Source organism: Capricornis sumatraensis, chromosome 4, assembly GCF_032405125.1.
Source record: "Capricornis sumatraensis isolate serow.1 chromosome 4, serow.2, whole genome shotgun sequence".
Taxonomy (NCBI): domain Eukaryota; kingdom Metazoa; phylum Chordata; class Mammalia; order Artiodactyla; family Bovidae; genus Capricornis; species Capricornis sumatraensis.
Window position 1 is genome coordinate 104,927,992 of NC_091072.1, and position 27,362 is coordinate 104,955,353.

The 27,362-nt window shown below is 40.1% G+C and overlaps 1 protein-coding gene across 2 annotated transcripts in view; it reads left to right on the forward strand.

Annotated features, from left to right (window-relative positions):
- The window catches only part of CFAP54 (cilia and flagella associated protein 54), a 324,342-nt gene extending 297,667 nt beyond the window's left edge, over positions 1-26,675 (forward strand). For both annotated transcript variants that reach the window (XM_068971780.1, XM_068971781.1), the window contains 2 exons: positions 1,424-1,498; positions 26,556-26,675. In XM_068971780.1, the coding sequence (XP_068827881.1) occupies positions 1,424-1,498; positions 26,556-26,675 (195 nt within the window). The remainder of the gene's footprint in view (positions 1-1,423; positions 1,499-26,555) is intronic.
- Positions 26,676-27,362: the final 687 nt, after the last annotated feature.

The following is a 27,362-nucleotide window of genomic DNA, read 5'->3' on the forward strand; positions in this document are numbered from 1 at the left end:
TGCATTCCTACCAACAGTGTAAGAGGGTTCCCTTTTCTCCACACCCTCTCCAGCATTTATTGCTTGTAGACTTTTGGATCGCAGCCATTCTGACTGGTGTGAAATGGTACCTCATTGTGGTTTTGATTTACATTTCTCTGATAGTGAGTGATGTTGAGCATCTTTTCATGTGTTTGTTAGCCATCTGTATGTCTTCTTTGGAGAAATGTCTATTTAGTTCTTTGGCCCATTTTTTGATTGGGTCATTTATTTTTCTGGAATGAGCTGCATAAGTTGCTTGTATATTTTTGAGATTAGTTGTTTCTCAGTTGCTTCATTTACTATTATTTTCTCCCATTCCGAAGGCTGTCTTTTCACCTTGCTTACAGTTTCCTTTGTTATGCAAAAGCTTTTAATTTTAATTAGGTCCCATTTGTTTATTTTGCTTTTATTTCCAGTATTCTGGGAGGTGGGTCATAGAGGATCCTGCTGTGATTTATGTCTGAGAGTGTTTTGCCTATGTTCTCCTCTAGGCGTTTTATAGTTTCTGGTCTTACGTTTAGATCTTTTAAGTTTGAGTTTATTTGTTTTATTTTGAGTTTATTTTTGTGTATGGTGTTAGAAAGTGATCTAGTTTCATTCTTTTACAAGTGGTTGACCAGTTTTCCCAGCACCACTTGTTAAAGAGATTGTCTTTAATCTATTGTATATTGTTGCCTCCTTTGTCGAAGATAAGAAGGGGTCCATATGTGTGTGGATTTATCTCTGGGCTTTCTATTTTGTTCCATTGATCTATATTTCTGTCTTTGTGCCAGTACCATACTGTCTTGATGACTGTGGCTTTGTAGTAGAGCCTGAAGTCAGGCAGGTTGATTCCTCCTCCTTTTAAAAAATACCTATATATTTGTCCTTGCCAGGTCTTAGTTGCAGCACACAGGACTTCACAACTAAGAGTTCACATGCCACAGCTGAAAGATCCTACATGCCACCACTCTTCCCCTTCATTTACTCTTTCCAGTTTTTTTTTTTTTTTTGTCAATTCCCACTGTTCATCTTTTCTTAAACCCTTCCTGAGATCTAACCCTCTTTATTCCAGGGCTCTCTTCTCAGAAAAGAAGTGGTCTTCCAAAATCTTATTTTGGTGTAAATTCCTTTACCTGTTCTTCTGTAACATATGAATTTAATGGTGAATTTGCAGGAAAAAAAAATCCTAAAATAATTTATTATTCATCATTAAATCTTATATTTTGTGGCTATTTTGTATCTTTTCAAGTAACTATAATTACTTTAAAGATTGTAACCTCTGAATACCTCTAAATTTCATCCTGGGAATTAGGGTTATTGAATGATGTAGCAAAAGACAAATGAAACTAATAATTTGTAACTAAAATACTCAGTATTTTACCAATAAGATCAACCTCACTATGTTGTCTTTTATTTCTAGAACATGATTATTGTCTGTTGCAATGAAATAGTATCTTTGTTTTTGGGTGATGAGATGGCAACTCCACTATCTGAGGTATGTATCTCTTTTAAAACTATATCTGATTCTCTCACAAGTACATTGTTGCTATGGAAATGGAAATGCAGAAAACATGTATTATGAAAGTATCAAGGGCCTAACCCTCCTTAATTAATGTGAAAAAAGTGATAAACATGAGTTTATAACAGCATGTTATTTTGGTTAGACATATTTTTTGTTAGAAAATAAATTAGTACAGAAAATTGTGAAGAGGATAATCTTAAAATCATCTCAAACCCTCCATTCAGATAATAACCACTATTAACATTTTAGAGACTATCTTACATATTTTTCATATATAATTAGACCTTAGAATTTTTACATCAATGGGATCATTCTGCACACACATTTTTGAACTTGTATTTTTTTTATTCAGCAATAGTGTTAACGGAGATATTTTTTGTGAAAAGTCTACCCTGTTCAATTTAATGCCTACATAATAGTTTCTTTTGTGTACTGTCATGTCAGGCTTTATTTATATGATTAGATCTTTATTCATGGATCTTGAAGTTGATGGATTCTAGTACATACTTATTTCACCCTTCTGCATTACCCGTCCTCCAAGTTAATTGTTAGGAATAGGATTTTGGAGTAAAAAGCATATACCCATGGTCCCTGATTTACAATCATTCAACTTATGATTTTTTAAGTTTACAATATTGTGAAAGCAATACCTATTCAGTAGAACCTGTACTTTGAATTTTGAACTTTTCCCAGGCTAGTGATATGCAGTCTGATACTTGTAATGCTGGGCAACAGCAGTGAGCCACAGCTCCCATCAACCACCTGATCCCAAGAGGAAACAATCCACACATGTAACAACCATTCTGTTTTTAACTTTCAGTACAGTATGCAATAAATTTGCATAATAAGTATGCATAGGCTACTCAACACTTTATTGTAAAGTTGGCTTTGTTTTAGATGACTGTGTCCCACTGCAGGCTAATGTATGTGTTTTGAGCACTTTTAAGGTGTTCGCTAGGCTAAGCTCTGATGTTTGGTAGGTTAGGTATATTAAGGATATTTTTGACTTGAAATATTTTCAACCCACGATGAGTTTATCCATTTATTGTTTCTGTTCAGTTGCTCAGTCATGTCCGACTCTTTTCGACCCCATGGACTGCAGCACGCCAGGCTTCCCTGTCCTTCACCAGCTCCTGGAGTTTGCTCAACTCAACTCCATTGAGTCAGTGGTGCTATCCAACCAACTCGTCCTCTGTCATCTCCTTCTCCCTCCTGCCTTCAGTCTTTCCCAGGGTCTTTTCTAATGAGTCAGCTCTTCCCATCAGGTGGCCAAACTATTGGAGCTTCAGCTTCAGCATCAGTCCTTCCGACGAATATTCAAGATTGATTTCCTTTCAGTCAGTTCAGTTCAGTCACTCAGTCATGTCTGACTCTTTGTGACCCCATGAACTGCAGCATGCCAGGCCTCCTTGTCCATCACTAACTCCTGGAGTCCACCCAAACCCATGTCCATTGAGTCAGAGATGACATCCAACCATCTCATCCTCCATCGTCCCCTTCTCCTCCTGCCCCCAATCTTTGCCAGCATCAGGGTCTTTTCAAATGACTCAGCTCTTCGCATCAGATTTCCTTTAGGATTGACTGGTTTGATCTCTTTGCAGATCCATTTATTGACCCCTTTATTGGGACATCACAAAGAGTTGGACACTTTTCACAACCCTTTCCTAAGTCACGAAAGATCTGTATACATCTTATTGTGGTTGCTGCTGCTGCTGCTAAGTCATTTCAGTCGTGTCCGACTCTGTGCGACCCCATAGATGGCAGCCCACCAGGCTCCCCCGTCCCTGGGATTCTCCAGGCAAGAGTACTGGAGTGGGTTGCCATTTCCTTCTCCAATGCATGCAAGTGAAAAGTGAAAGTGAAGTTGCTCAGTCGTGTCCGACTCAGCGACCCCATGGACTGCAGCCTACCAGGCTCCTCCATCCATGGGATTTTCCAGGCAAGAGTACTGGAGTGGGGTGCCATTGCCTTCTCCTTATTGTGGTTAACCATATATAATATAAAATTTATAATTTTAATCATTTCTAAAGTGTATATATCAGTGGCATTAAGTACATTCAAAATGTTGTGCAAACATCTCCTCCATCCATCTCCACAGATTTTTCACCATCCCAATTAGAGACTTTGTACCCATTAAATAATAACTCCCATTTCCTCTCCTCCCCAGGTTCCTGGTAACCTCTGTTCTACTATTTGCCTTTTCTGAATATTACATATAAATGGAATCATACAATATTGGTTTTTTGTGGCTATCTTACTTCATTTGGACTTCCCAGGTAGCGCTAGTGGTAGAGAATCTGCCTGCAAATGCAGGAGACATAAGAGATGCAGGTTCAATCCTTGGGGTGGGAAGATCCCCTGGAATAGGAAGTGACAACCCACTTCAGTATTTTTGCCTGGAGAATCCCATGGAAAAAGGAGCCTGGTGGGCTACAGTCCATGGGGCCACAAAGAGTTGGACATGACTGAGCAACCAACACACACATTTCATTTAACACAATGTTTTCAGAGTTCATCCATGTTTTAGCATGTATCAGTACTGCATTCCTTTTTAAGACTAAATAATATTCCATTGTATGCATATACCATATTTATTTACCCACTTTTCTGTGGATAGATGAACATTCGAGGTGTTTCTACTTTTTGGCTCTTGTAAATAATGCTACTATAAACATGAGTGTATACGTATCTAGGTACGTACCTAGAAGAGGAATTGGTGGCTCATATGGTAATTCTGTGCTTAACTTTTTAAGGAATGCCCAACAGCTGCATCATTTCACATTCCCATCAACAGTGCAAGAGGGTTCTAAAATCTCCATTTCTTCACCAACACTTATTTTCTCTTTTTTGCAAATAGCCATCTTAATGGATGTAAAGTGGTACCTCATTGTGATTTTGACTTGCATTTCTCTAAAACTAATTTAATTGAGAATCCTTCATGTGCCAATTACCCTTTTGTATATCTTTGGAGAAATGTCTATTCACTCCTTTGCCCTTTTTGAATGGGCATATACAATTTAGTGTATAATTGCAAATGGCCACAAATTTTCTCTCCTATCTGCAGTAGTGAGAGGGCCAGTTTACCCACATACCCATCCACACTAGTTCTCTTCCTGTTTCTGCTCTCTCTCTCCCTCCCCCTTACACCCCTCCTCCCCTCCTCGTCATTCTCTTCTTCTAACTGTTGTACATCTAACAAGTAAAAAATGACATTTTCAATTATTTTATATTTATTAATAGTAAGGCCAAATATAGTTCATATTTTATTGGCAGTCTGAGTTTCTCCTTTTGTGGAATGGTGTTCATTCATGTAACTGATCAACAAATACATAGAGGGAGTTGCCTAGGTGTCAGGAACTCTTTTATAGACCCTAGAGAGCCTGCTGTGAACACGCAACAAGGACCCCACTCTCTTGGAGCTGCTATTTTTTTTGTGGAGGGAAACAGTAAATAAATAAATAAGATAATACCACACTTTGTTAAGTGCTATGAAGGAAAAAACAGAGCGAGATGTTAGAGCAGGGTTGGCAAACTGTGCCCAGTTGGCACAGTTACTTGGCCAACTGCCTGTTTGTAAATAAAGTTTTATTGGAACACAGCCATGTTCATTTGTTTACCAGTGGGTCTAAAGCTGCTTTCAAACTACAACAGCAGAGCTGAATGGTTTTGACAGAGACCATATAACCCACAAACCCTAAATCGTTTACTATCTGGCCCTTTACAGAAAAAGTGCACTTATCCCTGTGATAGAAAGTAACAGAGAATGGGTCAGCAGGTTAGATAGGTGATAAGGGGAGACTTCTCTTAGGAGATTACATTTCAGTAAGTCTTGAAACATTACACTGTGTCCCTACCACTAGTGCTTTTGCTTCTCTGGAGCAGGGGCGATGCTATCTCAATCTTTGAATGAATTCTTATGGTGCCTTGTACAGGACATCACTTGGTTACTGTTTCTTGAACTGAATTAAATTCTCTTTAATTTTCAATACCTGAAATTTAATATCTGATTAATGTTTTTTTTCATCTGGCCATTCGTTCTTTTTCCATTTTTTTAAAATGAAGAACTTAATTTTTTATTGTGGAAATGTGTAGAATTACTGCAGCAGACCATTGGTAATTAAAAAAATCAGGCTTAAATCTCATTTTGTACAAACTGTGGTTTACAAGGGCTTCCCTGGTAGATCAGATGGTAAAGAATCTGCCTGCAATGCAGGAGGATGTCACAGAAAAAAATTGATTTTTTAAGACACACGATTTATAACATTAACAGGCTTTGGCTCCTGACAGACTTGGGTTGAAATCCCAGCCTTGGATCTTGTTTGACCCAAGGCAAATTATTTAACTTCTCTAAGCTTCAGTTTTCTCAGATATAAAGTGGGATAATAACACCAAAAATGCCTCACAATTGTGAGGATTAAAGTAAATAAAGTATGTTAGTATTGGGAGTAGAGTCTAGTGCAAATAGGGGTTTCTCAGGTGGCACTAGTGGTAAAGAACCTGCTTGCCAGTGCAGGAAACCTAAAAGATGCACGTTCAATCCTGGGTCAGGAAGATCCCCTGGAGGAAGGCATGGTAACTCCCTCCATATTCTTGCCTGGAGAATCTCATGTACAGAGGAGCCTTGTGGGCTACCGTCCATGGGGTCACAAAGAGTCGAACATGACTGTAATGACTAGCACAGCATCAGTTCAGTTCAGTGGCTCAGTTGTGTCCGACTCTTTGCGACCCCATGAATCGCAGCACACCAGGCCTCCCTGTCCATCACCATCTCCCGGAGTTCACTCAGACTCACGTCCATCGAGTCTGTGAGGCCATCCAGCCATCTCATCCTCGGTCGTCCCCTTCTCCTCCTGCCCCCAATCCCTCCCAGCATCAGAGTCTTTTCCAATGAGTCAACTCTTTGCATGAGGTGGCCAAAGTACTGGAGTTTCAGCTTTAGCATCATTCCTTCCAAAGAAATCCCAGGGCTGATCTCCTTCAGAATGGACTGGTTGGATCTCCTTGCAGTCCAAGGGACTCTCATGAGTCTTCTCCAACACCACAGTTCAAAAGCATCAATTCTTCGGTGCTCAGCCTTCTTCACAGTCCAACTCTCACATCCATACAAGACCGCAGGAAAAATCATAGCCTTGACTAGATGGACCTTAGTCGGCAAAGTAATGTCTCTGCTTTTGGATATGCTATCTAGGTTGGTCATAACTTTTCTTCCAAGGAGTAAGCCTCTTTTAATTTCATGGCTGCAGTCACCATCTGAAGTGATTTTGGAGCCCCAAAAAATAAAGTCTGACACTGTTTCCACTGTTTCCCCATCTATTTCCCATGAAGTGATGGGGCCGGATGCCATGATCTTCGTTTTCTGAACGTTGAGCTTTAAGCCACCTTTTTCGCTCTCCTCTTTCACTTTCATCAAGAGGCTTTTTAGCTCTTCTTCACTTTCTGCCATAAGGGTGGTGTCATCTGCATATCTGCAGTGATTGATATTTCTCCCAGCAATCTTGATTCCAGCTTGTGTTCCTTCCAGTCCAGTGTTTCTCCCAGTCCAGTGTTTCTCATGATGTACTCTGCATAGAAGTTAAATAAGCAGGGTGACAAGATACAGCCTTGACGTACTCCTTTTCCTATTTGGAACCAGTCTGTTGTCCCATGTCCAGTTCTAACTGTGGCTTCCTGACCTGCATACAGATTTCTCAAGAGGCAGGTCAGGTGGTCTGGTATTCCTATCTCTTTCAGAATTTTCCACAGTTGATTGTGATCCACACAGTCAAAGGCTTTGGCATAGTCAATAAAGCAGAAATAGATGTTTTTCTGGAACTCTCTTGCTTTTTCCGTGATCCAGCGGATGTTGGCAATTTGATCTCTGGTTCCTCTGCCTTTTCTAAAACCAGCTTGAACATCAGGGCGTTCACAGTTCACGTATTGCTGAAGCCTGGCTTGGAGGATTTTGAGCATTACTTTACTAGCATGTGAGATGAGTGCAATTGTGTGGTAGTTTGAGCATTCTTTGGCATTGCCTTTCTTTGGAATTGGAATGAAAACTGACCTTTTCCAGTCCTGCGGCCACTGCTGAGTTTTCCAAATTTGCTGGCATATTGAGTGCAGCACTTTCACAGCATCATCTTTCAGGATTTGAAACAGCTCAACTGGAATTCCATCACCTCCACTAGCTTTGTTCATAGCGATGCTTTCTAAGGCCCACTGGACTTCACTTTCCAAGATGTCTGGCTCTAGATTAGTGATCACATCATCATGATTATCTGGGTCATGAAGATCTTTTTTGTACAGTTCTTCCGTGTATTCTTGCCACCTCTTCTTAATATCTTCTGCTTGCTAGAGCAAATAAATGTTTAGTAAATTATTAACTATTTCATTGTCATCATCATCTTTACCATGGTCCTGCAAAGTATGTTTCAATTCTTCAGCTCTAGTCAACTAATTTCAACTGATTTTTAAGATACAAATTTGTTCTGAAACATTGACAGAAATGGAGAGCAATGGTGCTAAAGATAGGGAGAAAACCAGGAGTCATTTTCTGTTCCTGTAATATAAATCACTGTTGGATCTTAGAGAAATTCCGTCAAGGTGCAAGATTCCAACATGAGATCCCAATCTTCAGTGTTTGGTCCAAGAGAAAGTGCCTCCAATTGACCCCATGCTAACCCCTCCACTAAGAGCTAGACTTACTTGATAGTGCTGGATGGACCATGGGCATTTACAAGTTTGTTCCAAGAAATAAATTGTCAGACAAATACAATTACATGCCTTTTTTTTTTTTTTGTCACTGGGATGAGATCTTGCTGTTTAGTTCCTTACCGAACCTACCTATTATAATTGCCTTTGCTTGTATTGCCTCTTCTTGATTTAAATAAATATTGCCACATAGCTTGTGACAAAAAGAACCTGCAACTAGCAAGGAAATGAAGTAAGAGAATGAGTGCTCCATGCTGACCTTCTTAGCACAGAATGCAAATGACAATTAGGTATACTTTTGGTGTGCCAGCAATGAAGCTATCCTTTTATTGCCTACATAAGTTCAAATTACTACAGTTTCCAAGTTGTCAGACAGGATTCAAATATGATGCTGAAAATATTCTTTCCGCTCTTGCTGTGACTAACTGTGGAGAGGACTAAGTCATCTTACACAACTCCCTGTTCATTGGTAATTATTGACTTCCAGCTGTATGCAGAACATTGTTGCAGCCATTTTGGGAAAATGCAGTTGGCCACAACATCCAATAAAGCATTCCTAATTTCTAGGCCTCTTCCTGCTCTAAGCAGACACTGCTCCTGGCAAACTGCTTAGCCAGTTTTTAAAAATTCAGCTGCTATGGAGTTGCTGTGTGTTTATACACAGAAGACAGCGGAAAAACTAGGTGGATTCTCAACATACCCTTTGAAACAAGCTCTGCAGTTTTTCTGGGTGTTGGATGGGGTTGCATGTGTCCCAGTTTATGTAGGAGAGCTTCCATATCACTTTTTGGGAAGCTGTTAAGTCCAAGAGGGTAGTGTTATGCTTTTTAACTTCCTTTGGCTAATTCTGTTACATGACTGTATACCTCTTGGTTTCTTTTTAACAAAATTTCCCAAATGGTAACAAAGACAATACCATCTTTAAACTGTCATTTACAGCATGGAGAACAAGCTATTCTATATATTAAGTATTAAAAAATTAATTCTATTAATATAACTTCTTTTCGTTGAGAGTTGCAGGGTTTTTTGGTACCAGCTAAGAGCTGTCTGAATAGATTTTATGGGTATCAAGAATTACATCTTTTTCTGTGAGACATTATCATTCTGTCCTCAAGTGAAGAGTATCCTTTGTATGTAAGTTCATGAGACATCCACTTAATATTCTTATATTCTTTTGAAGACAATGCCGGATGACATCATTTCCACACTGCTTTTAAGACACAGCTCTGACTTTGATTCCATCTGCTCACTGTTCACTTCCAACTGTCAAATTTGGCTAAGGGAAAAAGAAAGCCCTTAAGAAAAGGCCAGGCTATTAATGTGCTCTTCAAAATGCTAAGAAAAGGCTAAGCTGTTTATAGCATTTTCAAAACGCTCATCTCTCAGAGATTTGCCAGCAACAGTGTCAAGGTGAAACAGCTCTCACTCATCCAGGAACCAAGAGCCTTTGTGTTCTCTGTGCTCAAAGCACTGGTCCCACTTTTGTCAGACATGCAATTGGGGGTATAATGATACTTGGATGTAATTTAAGCCAAAATATAGTCATGAACCTGATATTGTGTATTTACTGGAAAAGTGGCGAGAAGTGTGTGTGCTGCTTGAGAAAGCAAGCCTGGCTTCATTTCGGATACAGCTGTATTTCAGAATCAAGGGGACAGCTTCCCAAAGTTGAGTCACTTTGTATAACCTCAAAGGCGGTGAGAGGCACAGACATTATTAGCAGATCTGTTCATTGCTTTCTATCTCACTGCAAACTGAATTAAGTGCTTAGTTTTCACTCACTTCATCCATTTTTTGGTAATGGTTTTGTCTTGATTAAAAAACTGGTCCCTTAACAGTGGGATTATAATGCACTTTAGGGGGATGCTGATTTTTGCCCCATATTTCTGAGTCAGTGGACAGATCTTTTGAAATGTTCTGAATTAGAGTTCTTTATATTCAAATAAATCTACAAAGGAGGAACTCGTGTAAATTTACCCATTTTCCTTGTTATACTTTGGACACCAGCCTTTTTGAGATTTTTGCCCTTATTTCCCCTGTCTCTCAGGCAGCTGATACTGCCATTATGTTCTCTTCTCAACCACCTGTGAGAGCACAGCATGGTGGAAAGAGCGCTCTATGAACACTCAAGCCCCAGTGTTACTCCTGTGGACAAGTCATTTGTCCTTAAAGACCTCAGGTCAATCCCGTGTTGTTGAAGATCTCAGAAGCAATGTATTTCAGCAGATAAAAGCATGATTTGATTCTTAGTTCCACCATCTATTATGATGTGATGGTGAGCTACTCACATTTCCTTCTCTGCTTCAGCTCCTTATCATTACTTTGATGATAGCTCCTCCTCGTGTAGGATTACTTTAGAGACAGTGCATAACACATCTGATATACTGCCTGTCAACACCATGTGTAAGCTTCCAATACACTGTAGCCATCTTTTTTCCCCCAGACTTAAAATAATGGGAAATGAGTCATTTCTTCATTTGATCATTAGTAACTCTCTGCATTAGTGACCTTTGGCCTATCTGAATGCTTGCAACTTTTCAAAAGAGCAAATAGACATTTAATATAATCTTGATATTATTTTTCAACCATTCTTCATTATAGACTCACATGAAATAAAAATATAATAATGTAGTACAGCGTGACGCTATATTACAATATCACAAACAGGATATTGACATTAATAAAGTCAGACTACAGAACAATTTCATCACAACAAGGACCCCTCCTGTTGTCCTTTTATAGAGTCACCCCCAACTCACACCCCACCCTGTCCCTGACTGTTGACAATGACTGCTCTATTCTCCATTTCTATAGTTTTGTCATTTCAAGAATGTTGTATTAGAACCATACAGTATGTAAGCTTTGAGGATTGGTATTTTTTCCCTCTCAGCTTAATTTTCTGGAGAACCGGTAAACTATGCTTTTGATGAACAAAAAAATCCATATAAATATTGACACATTTTACTTTGGCCACACAATTAGCATTAGCCCAAGAGTGCCTGAAGTGGTACCAGGCACACAATATGGGTTTAGATGTTCAGGGAGGCTCAGGGTGGATCCCACTCTGTTTGATTCATCTTCTTACTGCCTCTCCTCCTCGTCTTCCTCCTTCTCTTTCCTTCCCTCTTCCCCTCCACATCCTCTTATTAATATTGGCAGACCAAAGGCTGATTGCTCAAGTTAGAGATACTGAAAAAAAAAAAGCTAAAAAGAAATACTTTATGTGCAATTGCTTTGTAAGTTGTATGCTCTGCTACACTTCTTATCAGAAATTGCGAGTCAGTGGTGGCCACGCTGTAAGAATGGTTGGCAGCTGCTTGCGGTGTGTATGGATGTGAACAAAGGAGTTAGCATGAGCAGTATTCCCTCCATACACTAGAGCCCACAGGGCTACACTCTAGTTTCTGCTGCAGTGGGAGCTGCTGACCAACAAAGCCCTTCATGCTTTCACTCTCACCAACAAAGTCCCCTGAACAAAATGCCAACATCAGTTCACATTCTTTGTAAGTCTTTGCTCTGAAAAAGAGCTCCCTGTTTAGAGTTGCCTGATGTTAAGCTCACTGAACTCCTTCATAAAAAAAGCATCAAGAAATGCCAAGTATTGTTCAAACTCTGGAGTTTTCATTTCAGTCTCCCAGGTCAAAAGCCCATAAGCAGACCAGTCACAGCTGTTCAGGAGGGAACCCAGCGTCGGCATTTGTACCCAGTTAGAGTGTTTCTTCCTGTAACTTTGCTGCTGAGAGTGAATGACCTGACCTTTAAGTGGAGTCAAACCCTTATGCTGATGGAATGTCCCCTATCCAGAAATACAATCAGGGGAGAGCAAGCTTGCCAGAGTGTACGTGTCTGAGTCAGGATAGCTTAGGCTATGTTCTACGAACAAATACCCCGTGAACTGGCAATAAAGGTTTATTTCTCATAAAAGTCAGCAAGGGGAGGGCAACTCAACTTCAACTTGTAACTGTGCTATCTGGACTATCTGGCCTCCCAGTCAGAGGAGAAGAGGGCTGGGGAATTTTGCAGGATGTTTTTAAGTTGGGTAATTATAGATATTCAGGTTTGCCTGTAGCAGTCACAGTGTATACCTGTTGATTTGGTGTAATAGCTGATATGGTTGGTGGTGGTTTAGTCACGAAGTTGTGTCTGACTCTTTTGTGACCCCATGAACTATAGGCCGCCAGACTCCTCTGTCCATGAGATTTCCCAGGCGAAAATACTGGAGTGGGTTAACATTTCCTTCTCAGGGTATCTTCCTGACCCAGGGATTGAACCCTCATCTCCTGCATTGTTACACAGTAAGCAAAAACAAGACCAGGAGCTGACCGTGGCTCAGATCATGAACTCCTTATTGCCAAATTCAGACTTAAATTGAAGAAAGTAGGGAAAACCACTAGACCATTCAGGTATGACCTAAGTCAAATCGATTTAGATTATACACTGGAAGTGAGAAATAGATTCAAGGGATTAGATCTGATAGAGTGCATGAAGAACTATGAATAGAGGTTCATGACATCATATAGGAGGCAGTGATCAAGACCAACCCCAAGAAAAAGAAATGCAAAAAGACAAAATGGTTGTCTGATGAGGCCTTACAAATAGCTGAGAAAAGAAGAGAAGCTAAAGGCAAAGGAGAAAAGGAAAGATATACCCATTTGAATGCAGACTTCCAAAGAATAGCAAGGAGAGATAAAGCCTTTCTCAGTGATCAATGTGAAAAATTGAGGAAAACAATAGACTGGGGAAGATTAGAGATCTCTTCAAGAAAATCAGAGATATCAAGGGAACATTTCATGCAAAGATGAGCACAATAATGGACAGAAATAGTATGGACCTAACAAAATCAGAAGATATTAAGAGGTGGCAAGAATACACAGAACTACACAAAAAAGATCTTCATGATCCAGATAACCATGATGGTATGATCACTTACCTAGAGCCAGACATCCTGGAATGTGAAGTCAAGTGGGCCATAGGACATATCACTATGAACAAAGCTAGTGGAGGTGATGGAATTCCAGTTGAGCTGTTTCAAATCCTGAAAGATGATGCTATGAAAGTGCTGCACTCAATATGCCAGCAAATATGGAAAACTCAGCAGTGGCCACAGGACTGAAAAAGGTCAATTTTAATTCCCATCCCAAAGAAAGGTAAAGTCAAAGAATGTTCAAACTACCACACAATTGCACTCATCTCATACACTAGCAAAGTACTGCTCAAAATTCTCCAAGCCAGGCTTCAACAGTACATGAACCATGAACTTCCAGATGTTGAAACTGGATTTAGAAAAGGCAGAAGAACCAGAGATCAAATTGCCAACATCCACTGGATCATCGAACAAGCAAGAGAGTTTCAGAAAAACACCTACTTTAGCTTTATTGACTGTGCCAAAGCCGTTGACTGTGTGGGTAACAACAAACTGGAAAATTCTTAAAAAGATGGGAAAAGCAGGCCACCTGACCTGCCTCCTGAGAAAGCTGTATGTAGGTCAAAAAGCAACAGTTAGATCTGGACATGGGACAACAGACTGGTTCCAAATATGGAAAGGAGTACGTCAAGGCTGTATATTGTCACCCTGCTTATTTAATTTATATGCAGAGTACATCATGAGAAACGCTGGGCTGGATGAAGCACAAGCTGGAATCAAGATTGCTGGGAGAAATATCAATAACCTCAGATACGCAGATGACACAACCCTTATGGCAGAAAGTGAAGAAGAACTGAAGAGCCTCTTGATGAAAGTGAAAGAGGAGAGTGAAAATGTTGGCTTAAAGCTCAACATTCAGAAAACTAAGATCATGGCATCTGGTCCCATCACTTCATGACCAATAGATGGGGAAACAATGGAAACAGAGATTTTATTTTGGAGGGTTCCAAAATCATTGCAGATGGTGACTCCAGCCATGAAATTTAAAAGCGCTTGCTCCTTGGAAGAAAAGCTATGACCAACCTAGACAGCATATTAAAAAGCAGAGACATTACTTTACCAACAAAAAGTCCATCTAGTCAAATCTATGGTTTTCCCAACAGTCATGTATGGATGTGAGAGTTGGACTATAAAGAAAGCTGAGTGCCAAAGAATTGATGCTTTTGAACTGTGGTGTTGGAGAAGACTCTTGAGAGTCCCTTGGACAGCAAGGAGATCCAACCAGTCCATCCTAAAGGAAATCAGTCCTGAATATTCATTGGTATATTAAATAGCTGAAACTCCAATACCTTGGCCACCTGATGTGAAGAACTGACTCACTGGAAAAGATCCTGATGCTGGGAAAGATAGAAGGCAGAAGGAGAAGGGGACAACAGAGGATAAGATGGTTGGATGGCATCATTGTTGCAATGGACATGAGTTTGAGTAAGCTCCAGGGAGTAACAGGCAAATTTGGCCTTGGAATACAGAATGAAGCAGGGCAAAGACTAATAGAGTTTTGCCAAGAAAATGCACTGGTCATAGCAAACACCCTCTTCCAACAACACAAGAGAAGGCTCTACACATGGGCATCACCAGATGGTCAACACCGAAATCAGATTGATTATATTCTTTGCAGCCAAAGATGAAGAAGCTCTAAACAGTCCACAAAAACAAGACCAGGAGCTGACTGTGGCTCAGATCATGAACTCCTTATTACCAAATTCAGACTTAAATTGAAGAAAGTAGAGAAAACCGCTAGACCATTCAGTTATGACCTAAATCAAATCCCTTATGATTATACAGTAGAAGTGAGAAATAGATTTAAGGGCCTAGATCTAATAGATAGAGTGCCTGATGAACTATGGAATGAGGTTTGTGACATTGTACAGGAGACAGGGATCAAGACCATCCCCATGGAAGAGAAATGCAAAAAAGCAAAACGGCTGTCTGGGGAGGCCTTACAAATAGCTGTGAAAAGAAGAGAGGCAAAAAGCAAAGGAGAAAAGGAAAGATATAAGCATCTGAATGCAGAGTTCAAAGAATAGCAAGAAGAGATAAGAAAGCCTTTTTCAGCGATCAATGCAAAGAAATCGAGGGAAACAACAGAATGGGAAAGACTAGAGATCTCTTCAAGAAAATTAGAGATACCAAGGGAACATTTCATTCAAAGATGGGCTCGATAAAGGACAGAAGTGGTATGGACCTAACAGAAGCAGAAGATATTAAGAAGAGGAGGCAAGAATACTCGAAAGAACTGTACAAAAAAGATCTTCACGACCCAGATAATCATGATGATGTGATCACTAATCTAGAGCCAGACATCTTGGAAAGTGAAGTCAAGTGGGCCTTAGAAAGCATCACTATGAACAAAGCTAGTGGAGGTGATGGAATTCCAGTTGAGCTGTTTCAAATCCTGAAAGATGATGCTGTGAAAGTGCTGCACTCAATATGCCAGCAAATTTGGAAAACTCAGCAGTGGCCGCAGGACTGGAAAAGGTCAGTTTTCATTCCAATTCCAAAGAAAGGCAATGCCAAAGAATGCTCAAACTACCACACAATTGCACTCATCTCACATGCTAGTAAAGTAATGCTCAAAATCCTCCAAGCCAGGCTTCAGCAATACGTGAACTGTGAACTCCCTGATGTTCAAGCTGGTTTTAGAAAAGGCAGAGGAACCAGAGATCAAATTGCCAACATCCGCTGGATCACGGAAAAAGCAAGAGAGTTCCAGAAAAACATCTATTTCTGCTTTATTGACTATGCCAAAGCCTTTGACTGTGTGGATCACAATCAACTGTGGAAAATTCTGAGAGAGATGGGAATACCAGACCACCTGACCTGCCTCTTGAGAAATCTGTATGCAGGTCAGGAAGCCACAGTTAGAACTGGACATGGAACAACAGACTGGTTCCAAATAGGAAAAGGAGTACGTCAAGGCTGTATCTTGTCACCCTGCTTATTTAACTTCTATGCAGAGTACATCATGAGAAACACTGGACTGGAAGAAACACAAGCTGGAATCAAGATTGCTGGGAGAAATATCAATCACTGCAGATATGCAGATGACACCACCCTTATGGCAGAAAGTGAAGAAGAGCTGAAAAGCCTCTTGATGAAAGTGAAAGAGGAGAGCGAAAAAGGTGGCTTAAAGCTCAACGTTCAGAAAACGAAGATCATGGCATCCGGTCCCATCACTTCATGGGAAATAGATGGGGAAACAGTGGAAACAGTGTCAGACTTTATTTTTGGGGGCTCCAAAATCACTTCAGATGGTGACTGCAGCCATGAAATTAAAAGAGGCTTACTCCTTGGAAGAAAAGTTATGACCAACCTAGATAGCATATCCAAAAGCAGAGACATTACTTTGCCGACTAAGGTCCGTCTAGTCAAGGCTATGGTTTTTCCTGTGGTCATGTATGGATGTGAGAGTTGGACTGTGAAGAAGGCTGAGCACCGAAGAATTGATGCTTTTGAACTGTGGTGTTGGAGAAGACTCTTGAGAGTCCCTTGGACTGCAAGGAGATCCAACCACTCCATTCTGAAAGAGATCAACCCTGGGATTTCTTTGGAAGGAATGATGCTAAAGCTGAAACACCAGTACTTTGGCCACCTCATGCGAAGTGTTGACTCTTTGGAAAAGACTCTGATGCTGGGAGGGATTGGGGGCAGGAGGAGAAGGGGATGACCGAGGATGAGATGGCTGGATGGCCTCACAGACTCGATGGACGTGAGTCTGAATGAACTCCGGGAGATGGTGAACAGGGAGGCCTGGCGTGCTGCGATTCATGGGGTCGCAAAGAGTCGGACACAACTGAGCGGCTGAACTGAACTGAACTGAACCAGGAATTGGTAATGAACAGGGAAGCTCGGCATGCTGCAGTCCATGGGGTCGCAAAGAGTCAGACATGACTGAGTGATTGAACTGAACTGAACTGAACTCCTGCACTGCAGGCAGATTCTTTACTGCTGAGCTACCAGGGAAGCCCAGTAGTTAATATACTTCCCTTTATTCTCAAAAGTCTTCCAGTTTAGACAATAAATTAAGGTGACCATTTATAAGAGCCAGCATGGAATCCGTGTCATAATTTCTACTCAGATCCTCTTGGCCTCACCCTAGTGTGCAAGGATGTAGAGAACCATGGAGGAACAAGTATGTACTTTATTTGTACCAATAACTTCTGGCACTGTAGGCATCTGCAGAAATGCCATGAATTTTTTAAACACTTAATTCAGTAACTTCAATTACCAAAACTCTATTGAGAAAATATGATATAAATGTGATATTTTTCTGAACTAAGCTGTCTCATTTAATCACATGTTTTTGTAGGCTGAATCATGCTCTCCCTCCAAGAGATGTGTACACCCTAACCCCTAGAACCCATTATTTTATACAACCTGACAGACTTTGTAGATCAGGTTTGGGATATTGAGATGGCAGTGATTATCCTGAATTATTTGCATGGGCCCTAAATGTAGTCCCAAGTATCCTTGTCAAAGGGAGGCAGAGGGAGACTTGACAGCAGAAGAGGAGATGGCAAAGTGATGATGGAAGCCAAGATTGGAGTGATGTACTCTGAGGATGGAAAAGGCAGCCATATTCCAAGACAGGTGGACTCTAGAGGCTAAAATAGGCAAAGAAACAGATTCTTTGCTGACAGCCTCCAGAAGGAACCAGCCCTACCTCCACCCTGACTTTTGCCCCGTGAAAATGAATTCAGGTTTCTTATCTCCAGGACTGTAAGAGAACAAACTTATATTGTTGTAAGCCTCAGGTTTGTATGTTATAGCAGCAGTAGGCAGTTAATCCACACTACACTCTGAAGTTCATTTAGAATGTGACTTTAGGTTTCTGTTTCTGTTTAGATTTCTATTAAAAAAATCTTTACATGTGAGAAATGTAAGTCACTTGGCCAAAGTCCCTTAACTGGTTAGCATCAGAGCCAGGTTTTATACCCAGGCAGACTGGCTTCCCAGATCACGTTTCTAACCACTGTGCAGCACTGCCTCTGCCCTACTGATCAGCTGCCCTTGAACTCTGCCTGCAGTGCCTGTAAAACGTGAAACACCCGTGTCACGTGCAGCCTCTCCTCCCACATCCACCTGACTCCAGTCCCCTGCTCCCCTCATGGGCTCTGTGCGGCCCCTGGACTTGTTTTCAGCTCCCGCTTTTTTGGGGAAAATTTTTTTATGTAAGATTCTAGGCCTTCCATAGGGAATTCCTCAAGAAAAGTTAAGATGCAGGCAAAATTATTGAATTTCTTCATATTCAAGTTATGGGAGGACATTATTTGAGGGAAGATATTATTTCTGAATCTTCTTCCTACTCCTTAGTTTCTAATTCTCTTCCTCATACTCCGGAGGGGGAAATGTTCCTGAGGGTAATCAAATAAAGTGATTAATAGAAATAATACTGGGAATATATTAAGTTTGTTTTACCATGACCCAGAAAATAAGTCTCTAGAAATCTAGTATAAAAATTTTCAATACATTAAATCTCCCATCACCTCATATTGACTGTATACTAGTATGTGTTTTTCTGCCATATTGCCAGTTTGCTTAATGGCTTCCCTAGTGGCTCAGATGGTCAAGAATCTGCCTGCAGTGCAGGAGACTCAGGTTCAATCCCTTGGTTGGGAAGACTCCCTGAAGAAGGAAATGGCAACCCACTCCAGTGTTCTTGCCTGGAGAATCCCATGGAGGAGCCTAGCGGGTATAGTCCATGGGATCACAAAGAGTCAGATACAACTGAGTCAGAAGCAACTAACACACACACACACACATAGAGTTAACCACTGAATTAAATATTTATGCCTTTGTGGCCCCTGAAGAACTTGTTTTCCCAGCTGTGGGAATGTGTGGACGAATAGCCTTCAATTCTCAACACTCTCCAGGAATCCATTCCTAAAGGCATGGCCTTTATTGGTGGGGGCAGGAAGCTGTCTGTATCTAATTACTGGTTGATATGGTGAAATGACCCAACCCCCCAAAACCACAATTTAGGACAACTCTAAAGGGCCACTGCAGCTTCACCACTCCCCATGGGGTTGGCATGGGGTTTGTTGTGACCACATTGTAGTCCATCTTCTCTCTCTCTGCTGAATACTGCTTTCTCTGCTTTCCCCATGGGTGCTGATCCCAAGGGACTGCCCTGATAAACTTCCTAAGAGCCAAGTTCCATCTCAGGTTCTGCTTCCCAGGAACCTGAACCACAACAATGAGTTAAAAAATAAATAAAAAATGAAGATTCCTCAACTGGTGATGAGTTAGTAAGAGTGCTCAATTAATCTTTATTTATTGGAACTGGAAGAGTTCTAAAGGAACTTGGAAACATTCTTGCTGGTTTAAAGTTTATTTTCTAGTGTAGAAGTGAGGGGAAAACATCATACACAAGTCACCCACTCATGATTAAAAATACATTCTACAATGTGACCCAGAGTTCAATCACATTTTCCTTTGACCTCCATTTTAACAGTTAATTTACAAATGAAATAAAGTCATAAAGCAAAGATTCCAGCACATATCCAGTCCTTTTTCAGAGAAACACTTTTTTCCCAGAGTTAAAAAAAAAGGACTTAATAAAACTTTAAAATCATCTTCTGAAAATAAAGGCAATGAGGTAAGAGCAATGTCATCACATATAGAACAATATCAGGATTTATACATCTCCACAGAGAGTGAGGAATAGACACTCAGTTTTACAGCACATTGAGAATAAGCATTTCTATTCAATCACCTACCCCAGAACACTGTTCCTTTAATTCTTCCTCCAACCCCTGATTATAAGCACTGAATCCTTGGCCATGAACTTGCATCTGGCCTTTATGCCTTATGCACTTCATTTTGGTTGTATAACTTCTGCTTCCTGTTCTGATTAGAGTATGATGTTTTGAAGGGGATTTGCCCTGTTTGAGACCCTTTGTTAGTTCTTTATTTGGTGAAAAAGACTTTGCTGGAGTGAGAGAGCAGCCGTTCTTTCTGCACAATAGGGGTCAGGTTTCAAAAGCTCTTTTCTCTGGGACTTAGACTCTTGAGTCCTCAAAATAAGCCTGGATATGTACAGCCTAAACTTTTTACTTTTCTCTTAATGGTCTCTTTCGGTCTTATAGGATTGTTTTTCTTAAATAGTTCCGTATATAAAGCATATACTCATAATGGAGCTATTGGTGCCAGTGCTATTATTTTTCATCACATAGTGCCTTGGCTCAGCCTGAGGTAGGGTATGAAGGGCAGGCAATGTGTGCAGAAGGGGTACCAGGGAGGAGGAGGAAGAGTGAAGGAAAAGCTCAAAGGCATTCAGTGGCTAAGCACTGCTCTAATCTATGTAATGGTAGATACAAGTCTCATAGGATTTCTGGACACTAGCTGATTCTACAGTTTTCTGCCACCAACTGGATGCCCAGAAAGTCAGTTCATTTCAGACACTACTATGAAGAGTTAGTACAGACTCCCACAGGTGAAGGGCTCAGTCCAAGAATGCCCCCACTTCAGATGCCAGCTTAAATGAGGTGCCCAGATTACCCACGCTTCTGCCACAGCAGACTACAAATTCAGAAGCTCCCCCAGTGTTCACTAAGGTTCGATAATTTGCTATAATGACTCACAGAACTCAGGAAAACACTTTGCTTAAGTTTACTAGTTTATTATCCCAGGTGGCACTAGTGGTAAGAACCCACCTGCCAATGCAAGAGACATAAGAGATGCAGGTTCAATCCCTTGGTCAGAAAGATCCCCTGAAGGAGAGCATGGAAACTACTCTGGTAGTCTTGCCTGGAGAATCCCATGGACAGAGAAGCCTGGCAGCCAGTAGTCCATAGGATCGCAAAGAGTCATACACTGAAGCAACTTAGTACACACGCAGCATGCACCAGTTTTTTGTAAAGGACACAACTGAGGAATAGCCAAATAAAAAAAGATGCATTAGGGCAAGACATAGGGGTTGGGAGGAGCAGAGTTTCCATACCCTCCTTGGGTACATCACCCTCCCAACACATCAGTTTGTTTACCAACCAAGAAATTCCTTAAAATGTTTGTGAGCATTTTGTTTTCCATTTTGTTTCTGTTTTGCCCTACTGTGTGTCATGTAGGACCTTAGCACCTGGACCAGGGATCAAACCCATGCCCCCTACAATGGAAGCATGGAGTCTCAACCACTGGACCTCCAGGGAAGTCCTCATCGTGGAGTTTTTATTGAGGTCTTATTACATAGCCATGGTTGATTTAATCATTGGACATTGGTGATTGAACTCCATCTTCAGTTGCTCTTCCCTCTCCAAAGGATGAGTTATTAGACTGGAAGTTTACCTCTCTAATCACATGGTTGGTTTTCCTGATGACCAACCTCATCCTGAAGCTATCTAGGCATCTTTCCTCACCTTAGTCATCTTATAAGCATATGAAAGAAAATTTCCAAGGTTTTAGGAGCTCTATGCCAAAAACCAAGGACATAGACCAAATATTTATTTATCATTGTGCCATAACTGTAAAGTATGGACGTCACCTAACATTGATTTTTGAACATATATCCCAATGAATGTAGTCTCCCTCAATATTATCTCCTCTCATGGAGGTGATTTTCATGTATTTCAATAAAGAAACCATTGTCCTAAACATTTTCAACATCTACTTGGATGTGAAAATGGAGACAGGGCTCCTTATGTTGCTGAAATATTTTCAGCTAGACTGAAACCTTTGGTTTCCTGACCATAACGGGAAATATGTCTGAGCAAGAATTGCCCTTTATTAAAAGGTGAACTCTACTCAAAAGCTCAAGGAAACACCATGCATAGGCAGAGTTCAGTGGTTGTAGAGTGTCAGTACAGTGATGGTGATGGGCACGATGATTTAAGAATAGATGCTATTCTTAGGCAGTACAACTATTGAACCAGTTTTTGGAACATATGCTTTCTCTGCCATAATCTTATCTTCGATTTTTAAATTTGTTATTCTCTGCAAAATGTCTTTTTAACAATGTTATTTCTTTAAATTTTAAAAGATTTCTATTATCTTACCAGTCTGACTCTTTGATCTGATATTATGTTTTTTAAAAAAACTTCTTTTCTGTTATATTTAAATTTTATTGATACAAAAATTTGGTTGATGAAAAAGATAATTTTGTTCCCAGCAAAGTGTGAAATTTCTATGTTTGGTAGAGTTGTTTATAAGTCTTTCTCATATTCCTTAGAGTTAGGTGCTATTTCTGTTAGACTGGGGAGAATAACATTATTGGTGGTAATGGGATCTGCTTGGTCATATAAAGTATAGAGAAACCAAATACATCTGTTAATAGTTCCCTCTCATCTGAAACTCTTATTAGTTGGGTCACTAGTCACTCATGATATCAGCTCTCAAGTAAGCTAGTATTGCATTATCCTTTCTACTGTGGAATGCATCTTTATTCCCCAGTCCAAAAAAAAAAAATCCAATAAATCACTAACTTCAAAGATTCAGGTGATATATAAAGAAGATATAGAAAACATGGTAGGAAAAGACATGTGAGCATGCTATATAAAAACAGTATTTGTTTTCCTACCTTGAAGCTATTCTTTTTATGGCTGTGACTCTGTGTTTTAAGGTTCTTGAAAGGACACAAAGTTAAATCCATCTGTATCACAGTGCTTGCAATTTTTCATATCCCACTTACCAATTATGCTGTGCTGTGCTTAGTCGCTCAGTCCTGTGCAACTCTTTGTGACCCCATGGACTGTAGCCTGCCAGGCTCTTCTGTCCATGGGATTCGCCACGCAAGAATACTGGAGTGGGTTGTCATGCCCTCCTCCACTTACCAATTATAAGAGTTCAGTTCAGTTCAGTGTCTCAGTCGTGTCTGACTTTTTGCAACCCCATGAATTGCAGCATGCCAGGCCTCCCTCTCCATCACCAACTCCAAGAGTCTACTCAAACTCACGTTCATCGAGTCGGTGATGCCATCCAGCCATCTCATCCTCGGTAGCCCCCTTCTCCTCCTGCCCGCAGTCCCTCCCAGCATCAAAGTCTTTTCCAATGAGTCAACTCTTCGCATGAGGTGGCCAAAGTATTGGAGTTTCAGCTTTAGCATCAGTCCTTCCAGTGAACACCCAGGACTGATTTCATTTAGGATGGACTGGTTGGATCTCCCTGCAGTCAAAGGGACTCTCAAGAATCTTTTCCAACACCACAGTTCAAAAGTATCAATTCTTTGGTGCTCAGCTTTCTTCACAGTCCAACTCTCACATCCATACATGACCACTGGAAAAAACATAGCCTTGACTAGATGGACCTTTGTTGGCAAAGTAGCGTCTCTGCTTTTGAATATGCTATCTAGGTTGGTCATAACTTTTCTTCCAAGGAATAAGTGTCCTTTAATTTCATGGCTGCAGTCACCATCTGCAGTGATTTTGGAGCCCAAAAAAATAAAGTCTGACACTGTTTCCACTGTTTCCCTATCTATTTCCCATGAAGTGATGGGACCGGATGCCATGATCTTCGTTTTCTGAATGTTGAGCTTTAAGCCAACTTTTTCACTCTCTTCTTTCACTTTCATCAAGAGGCTTTTTAGTTCCTCTTCACTTTCTGCCATAAGGGTAGTGTCATCTGCATATCTGAGGTTATTGGTATTTCTCCCAGCAATCTTGATTCCAGCTTGTGCTTCATCCAGCCCAGCGTTTCTCATGATGTACTCTGCATAGAAGTTAAATAAGCAGGGTGACAATATACAGCCTTGACCTACCCCTTTTCCTATTTGGAACCAGTCTGTTTTTCCATGTCCAGTTCTAACTGTTGCTTCCTGACTTGCATACAAGTTTCTCAAGAGGTAGGTCAGATAGTCTGGTATTCCTATCTGTAAATCTAATTGTTTAGTGGTTATTTGGCTTTCTTCCTCTTTTCTTAGTCATTAACACTTAAAATCAATGAAAAGACAACTGACATTGGGCTGAGAGAAATAAGCAGAGGTCTCAAAGTAGGTGCTCAGTAAAAAACTTAGTGACTTAAGAAAACTCATAGATACTTTGAAGACAAAACATTTTTTCTTTCAATCAAGGAAAATAGAGCAAAGGAACAAAAGTAATAAATCTTTCATTATGGTAAAATCTAGTTTTCCTGCTGAAACTCATATAAAATACAGCATTGGCAAATAACCTCTAACTCTCCAATGGCTTTCAGAACTCCTCTGAACAAGTTCAAGTCCAGGCCAGATTTTAATGAACCCCTTCAGTGTGCTCCACCTTGATTAACTTCCTTTCCTTCCTTGTACTGTTTCATACTTTTATCCTCTCTAGGCAGGCAAAATCATCATCTTGTCTTTGATATTGCTCCTTGAATCATAATCTACTTGAACTAAATTACAGTCTGCTATCTATCAAGGTATTTTTTCCTTTATTTCTATAAAATCTTTCCTAATCCAGATAAAGAAACCAAAATTCTCTGTTATCTTATCCATATCAATTTGGGCTCAAGACTATTTACTAAACACATACAATACTTCTCAATAATTATATGATTGCCAATATTATCGCTGTTGAATGACAAATAAAGAAATTCTATAATTTCACTTGGAACCTAACTTTTCCTGAGAAATTCTTTAGGGAAATCCCAGAACCGTCCATAAAATTTCTGAAAGCTAATACTGGACAAGTGTCCAAAGTGCCACAGAGACCGTGGGAAAAATTTTTAATCAAGGAGATGAAAGTTTTGTTCACTGTAAAGTATTATGTACTAATGAAAGAATTGAAAAAGACACAAATAAACAGAAAGATATTATGTGTTCACGGATTGGAGAAATTAATATTGCTAAAATGACCATATTACTCAAAGAAAATGAAAGTGTTAGTCACTCAGATGTGTCTGACTTTGTGCAACCCCATGGACTGTAGCCTGCCAGGCCCCTCTGTTTATAGGATTCTCCATCTGTTACTCAAGACAAGAATCTGCCTGCCATGTAGGAGACTGTGATTCAGTCCCTAGGTTGGGAAGATTCCCTGGAGAAGGGAATGGGTACCCACTCCAGTCCAGTATTCTTGCCTGGAGAATTCCATGGACAGAGGAGCCTGACAGTCCATGAGGCCGCCAAGAGTCAGACATGACTGAGCAACTTTCACTTTTTCCTAGAGTAATGAAAATAAAAACAAAAGGGACCTAATTAAACTTGAAAGCTTTCGCACATCAAAGGAAACCATAAACAAAGTGAAAAGACAACCTATGGAATGGGAGAAATTATTTGCAAGTGATTAGACTGACAATGGATTACTTTTCGAAATATATGAACAACTTATACAGCTCAACATCAAAAAAACATGTTCAGTTCAGTTCAGTTCAGTCACTCAGTTGTGTCTGACTTTTTGTGACCCCATGGACTGCAGCATGCCAGGCCTCCCTGTCCATCACCACCAACTCCCAGAGTTTACTCAACTCATGTCCATTGAGTCGGTGATGCCATCCAACTGTCTCATTCTCTGTTGTTTTGGAAAGATACTCTTTAAACTGCTAACACTGATTACTTCAGAATTAAGAAAGCATGATATTATTAATTTTCCAAGTCTTTATTATCTGAAGTTATAGAAAGTATTGGAATGCTTTTGTCATTTTTTAATCCAATCGAGTGAAGAAAAAGAAATGAAAACCAGCCTCTATTTTTAAGTTCACTGTATTTTCTTCAGAATAAAAGTTTCATTTAACAAGAAGACAAGACATTAATAAAACTTGTCCTCTAGTTTCTTACAAGGATTCAGGGCCCCAAGGCTTTAATTCATAGTGACCATTCTACATGGTGTTTGCTCATATATCTTCACAAGTATCTAAGTCTGCATGAAGTGCTTTCCCAGAAACAAGTAAACACTTGTTTTCTTTCCTTTATGTTTGCTCTTCCCACTTTCCTTCTTGCTCTTCTTCCCACTTAAATAAACAGTGTGCCATGACCCCAGAAACAATCTTTATTTTCCATTTTTCAGATGACTTTGGCTGCACTAGTCCTCAACAGGGTAACCATGTGTTTCAGAAAGAAGGAACTCCAAACATAATTCGCTTTACCATGTCAGAATTTAAACTCAAAATGAAGGGGAGAGATTTGTCCACTGTGCAATGTGTTCTGAAGGGAAGTGGTTCATTAGGAACTGGACTAAAATTCCTAAACTTGAAATCATATGCAATGATTATATAAAATCAAATGATGCATATTTCTAGAAATGCCTACCATTTTATAGTCTCACTTTTGTAGACTTACAGACATGAATCTGTATGCCACTTTTATATATTCATAGATATGAGTCTTATTAGGATAGAAAATGATATATAGGACATTTCAGCGAAGTAGAGATGTGAAATTTGTGTCTTATCTTAGGCAAGAGTTCAGAATATTTCACATAAAATCATTACCTAGAATTGGTGTTTGTGTGTTTTGAGAATGTTACTTCAGTCACAGTTTGAAACAATGCATTTCATGAATGCTTTTATGCTTTTTCTCAGGTCCCATTTGATGTCTCGCTGCCATCTATATTCAGTCTGGAGAGACTCTTTGATCTTGCTAGTGGCTGTATCATATCGGGAGGAAGCCTTTTCAACTGGATGGTGTCAATTATTCCCTGAACATCCTTTGTATGTTAGCCTTATAAAGGGATTGTCATTGCTTTACTTGGTTTGTAATAAACTTTCAGAGCTATCCTCTTATACTAAGCAAAATATAATTGCTTTTTTAATAGCAGCAAAATTTATCTAAAAATCATAATTATGAGTAATGTTTTCAATGATATTTGAATTAAAAGACAAAGCTGTTGCTTATTAAAGACTGTCTTACAGAGCCAGTCATGGAAAATATGTTTGTTCACAGTGCAACTATTCCCACTTTTGTATAATGTTGCGGTTGTCTTTGGATGCACCTATACAGCAAAACTGAAATTAAGCCAGTGGTTCTTGAATGGGGCAGTTTTGCCTCTCAGGTAGCATTTGGCAGTGTCCAAAGATATTTTATTAATTTTATTACTATAACTCCAAAGAGTGGGCTTCCCAAGTGGTAAAGAATCCATCTGCCAAGGCAGGAGACACAGGAAACACTAGTCATACCCCTGAGTCAGGAAGGTCCCCTGGAAAAGGAAATGGCAACCCACTCCAGTATTCCTTGCCTTGAGAATTTCATGAACAGAGGAGCCTGGTGTGCTGCAGTCCATGGGGCTGCCAAGAGTCAGATACAACTGAGTGAACATGCAGGCACTCAAAGAGCGTACTACCAGCATCTAGTGGGGAGAAGCCAGGGATGTTGTGAAATGGTCTACAATG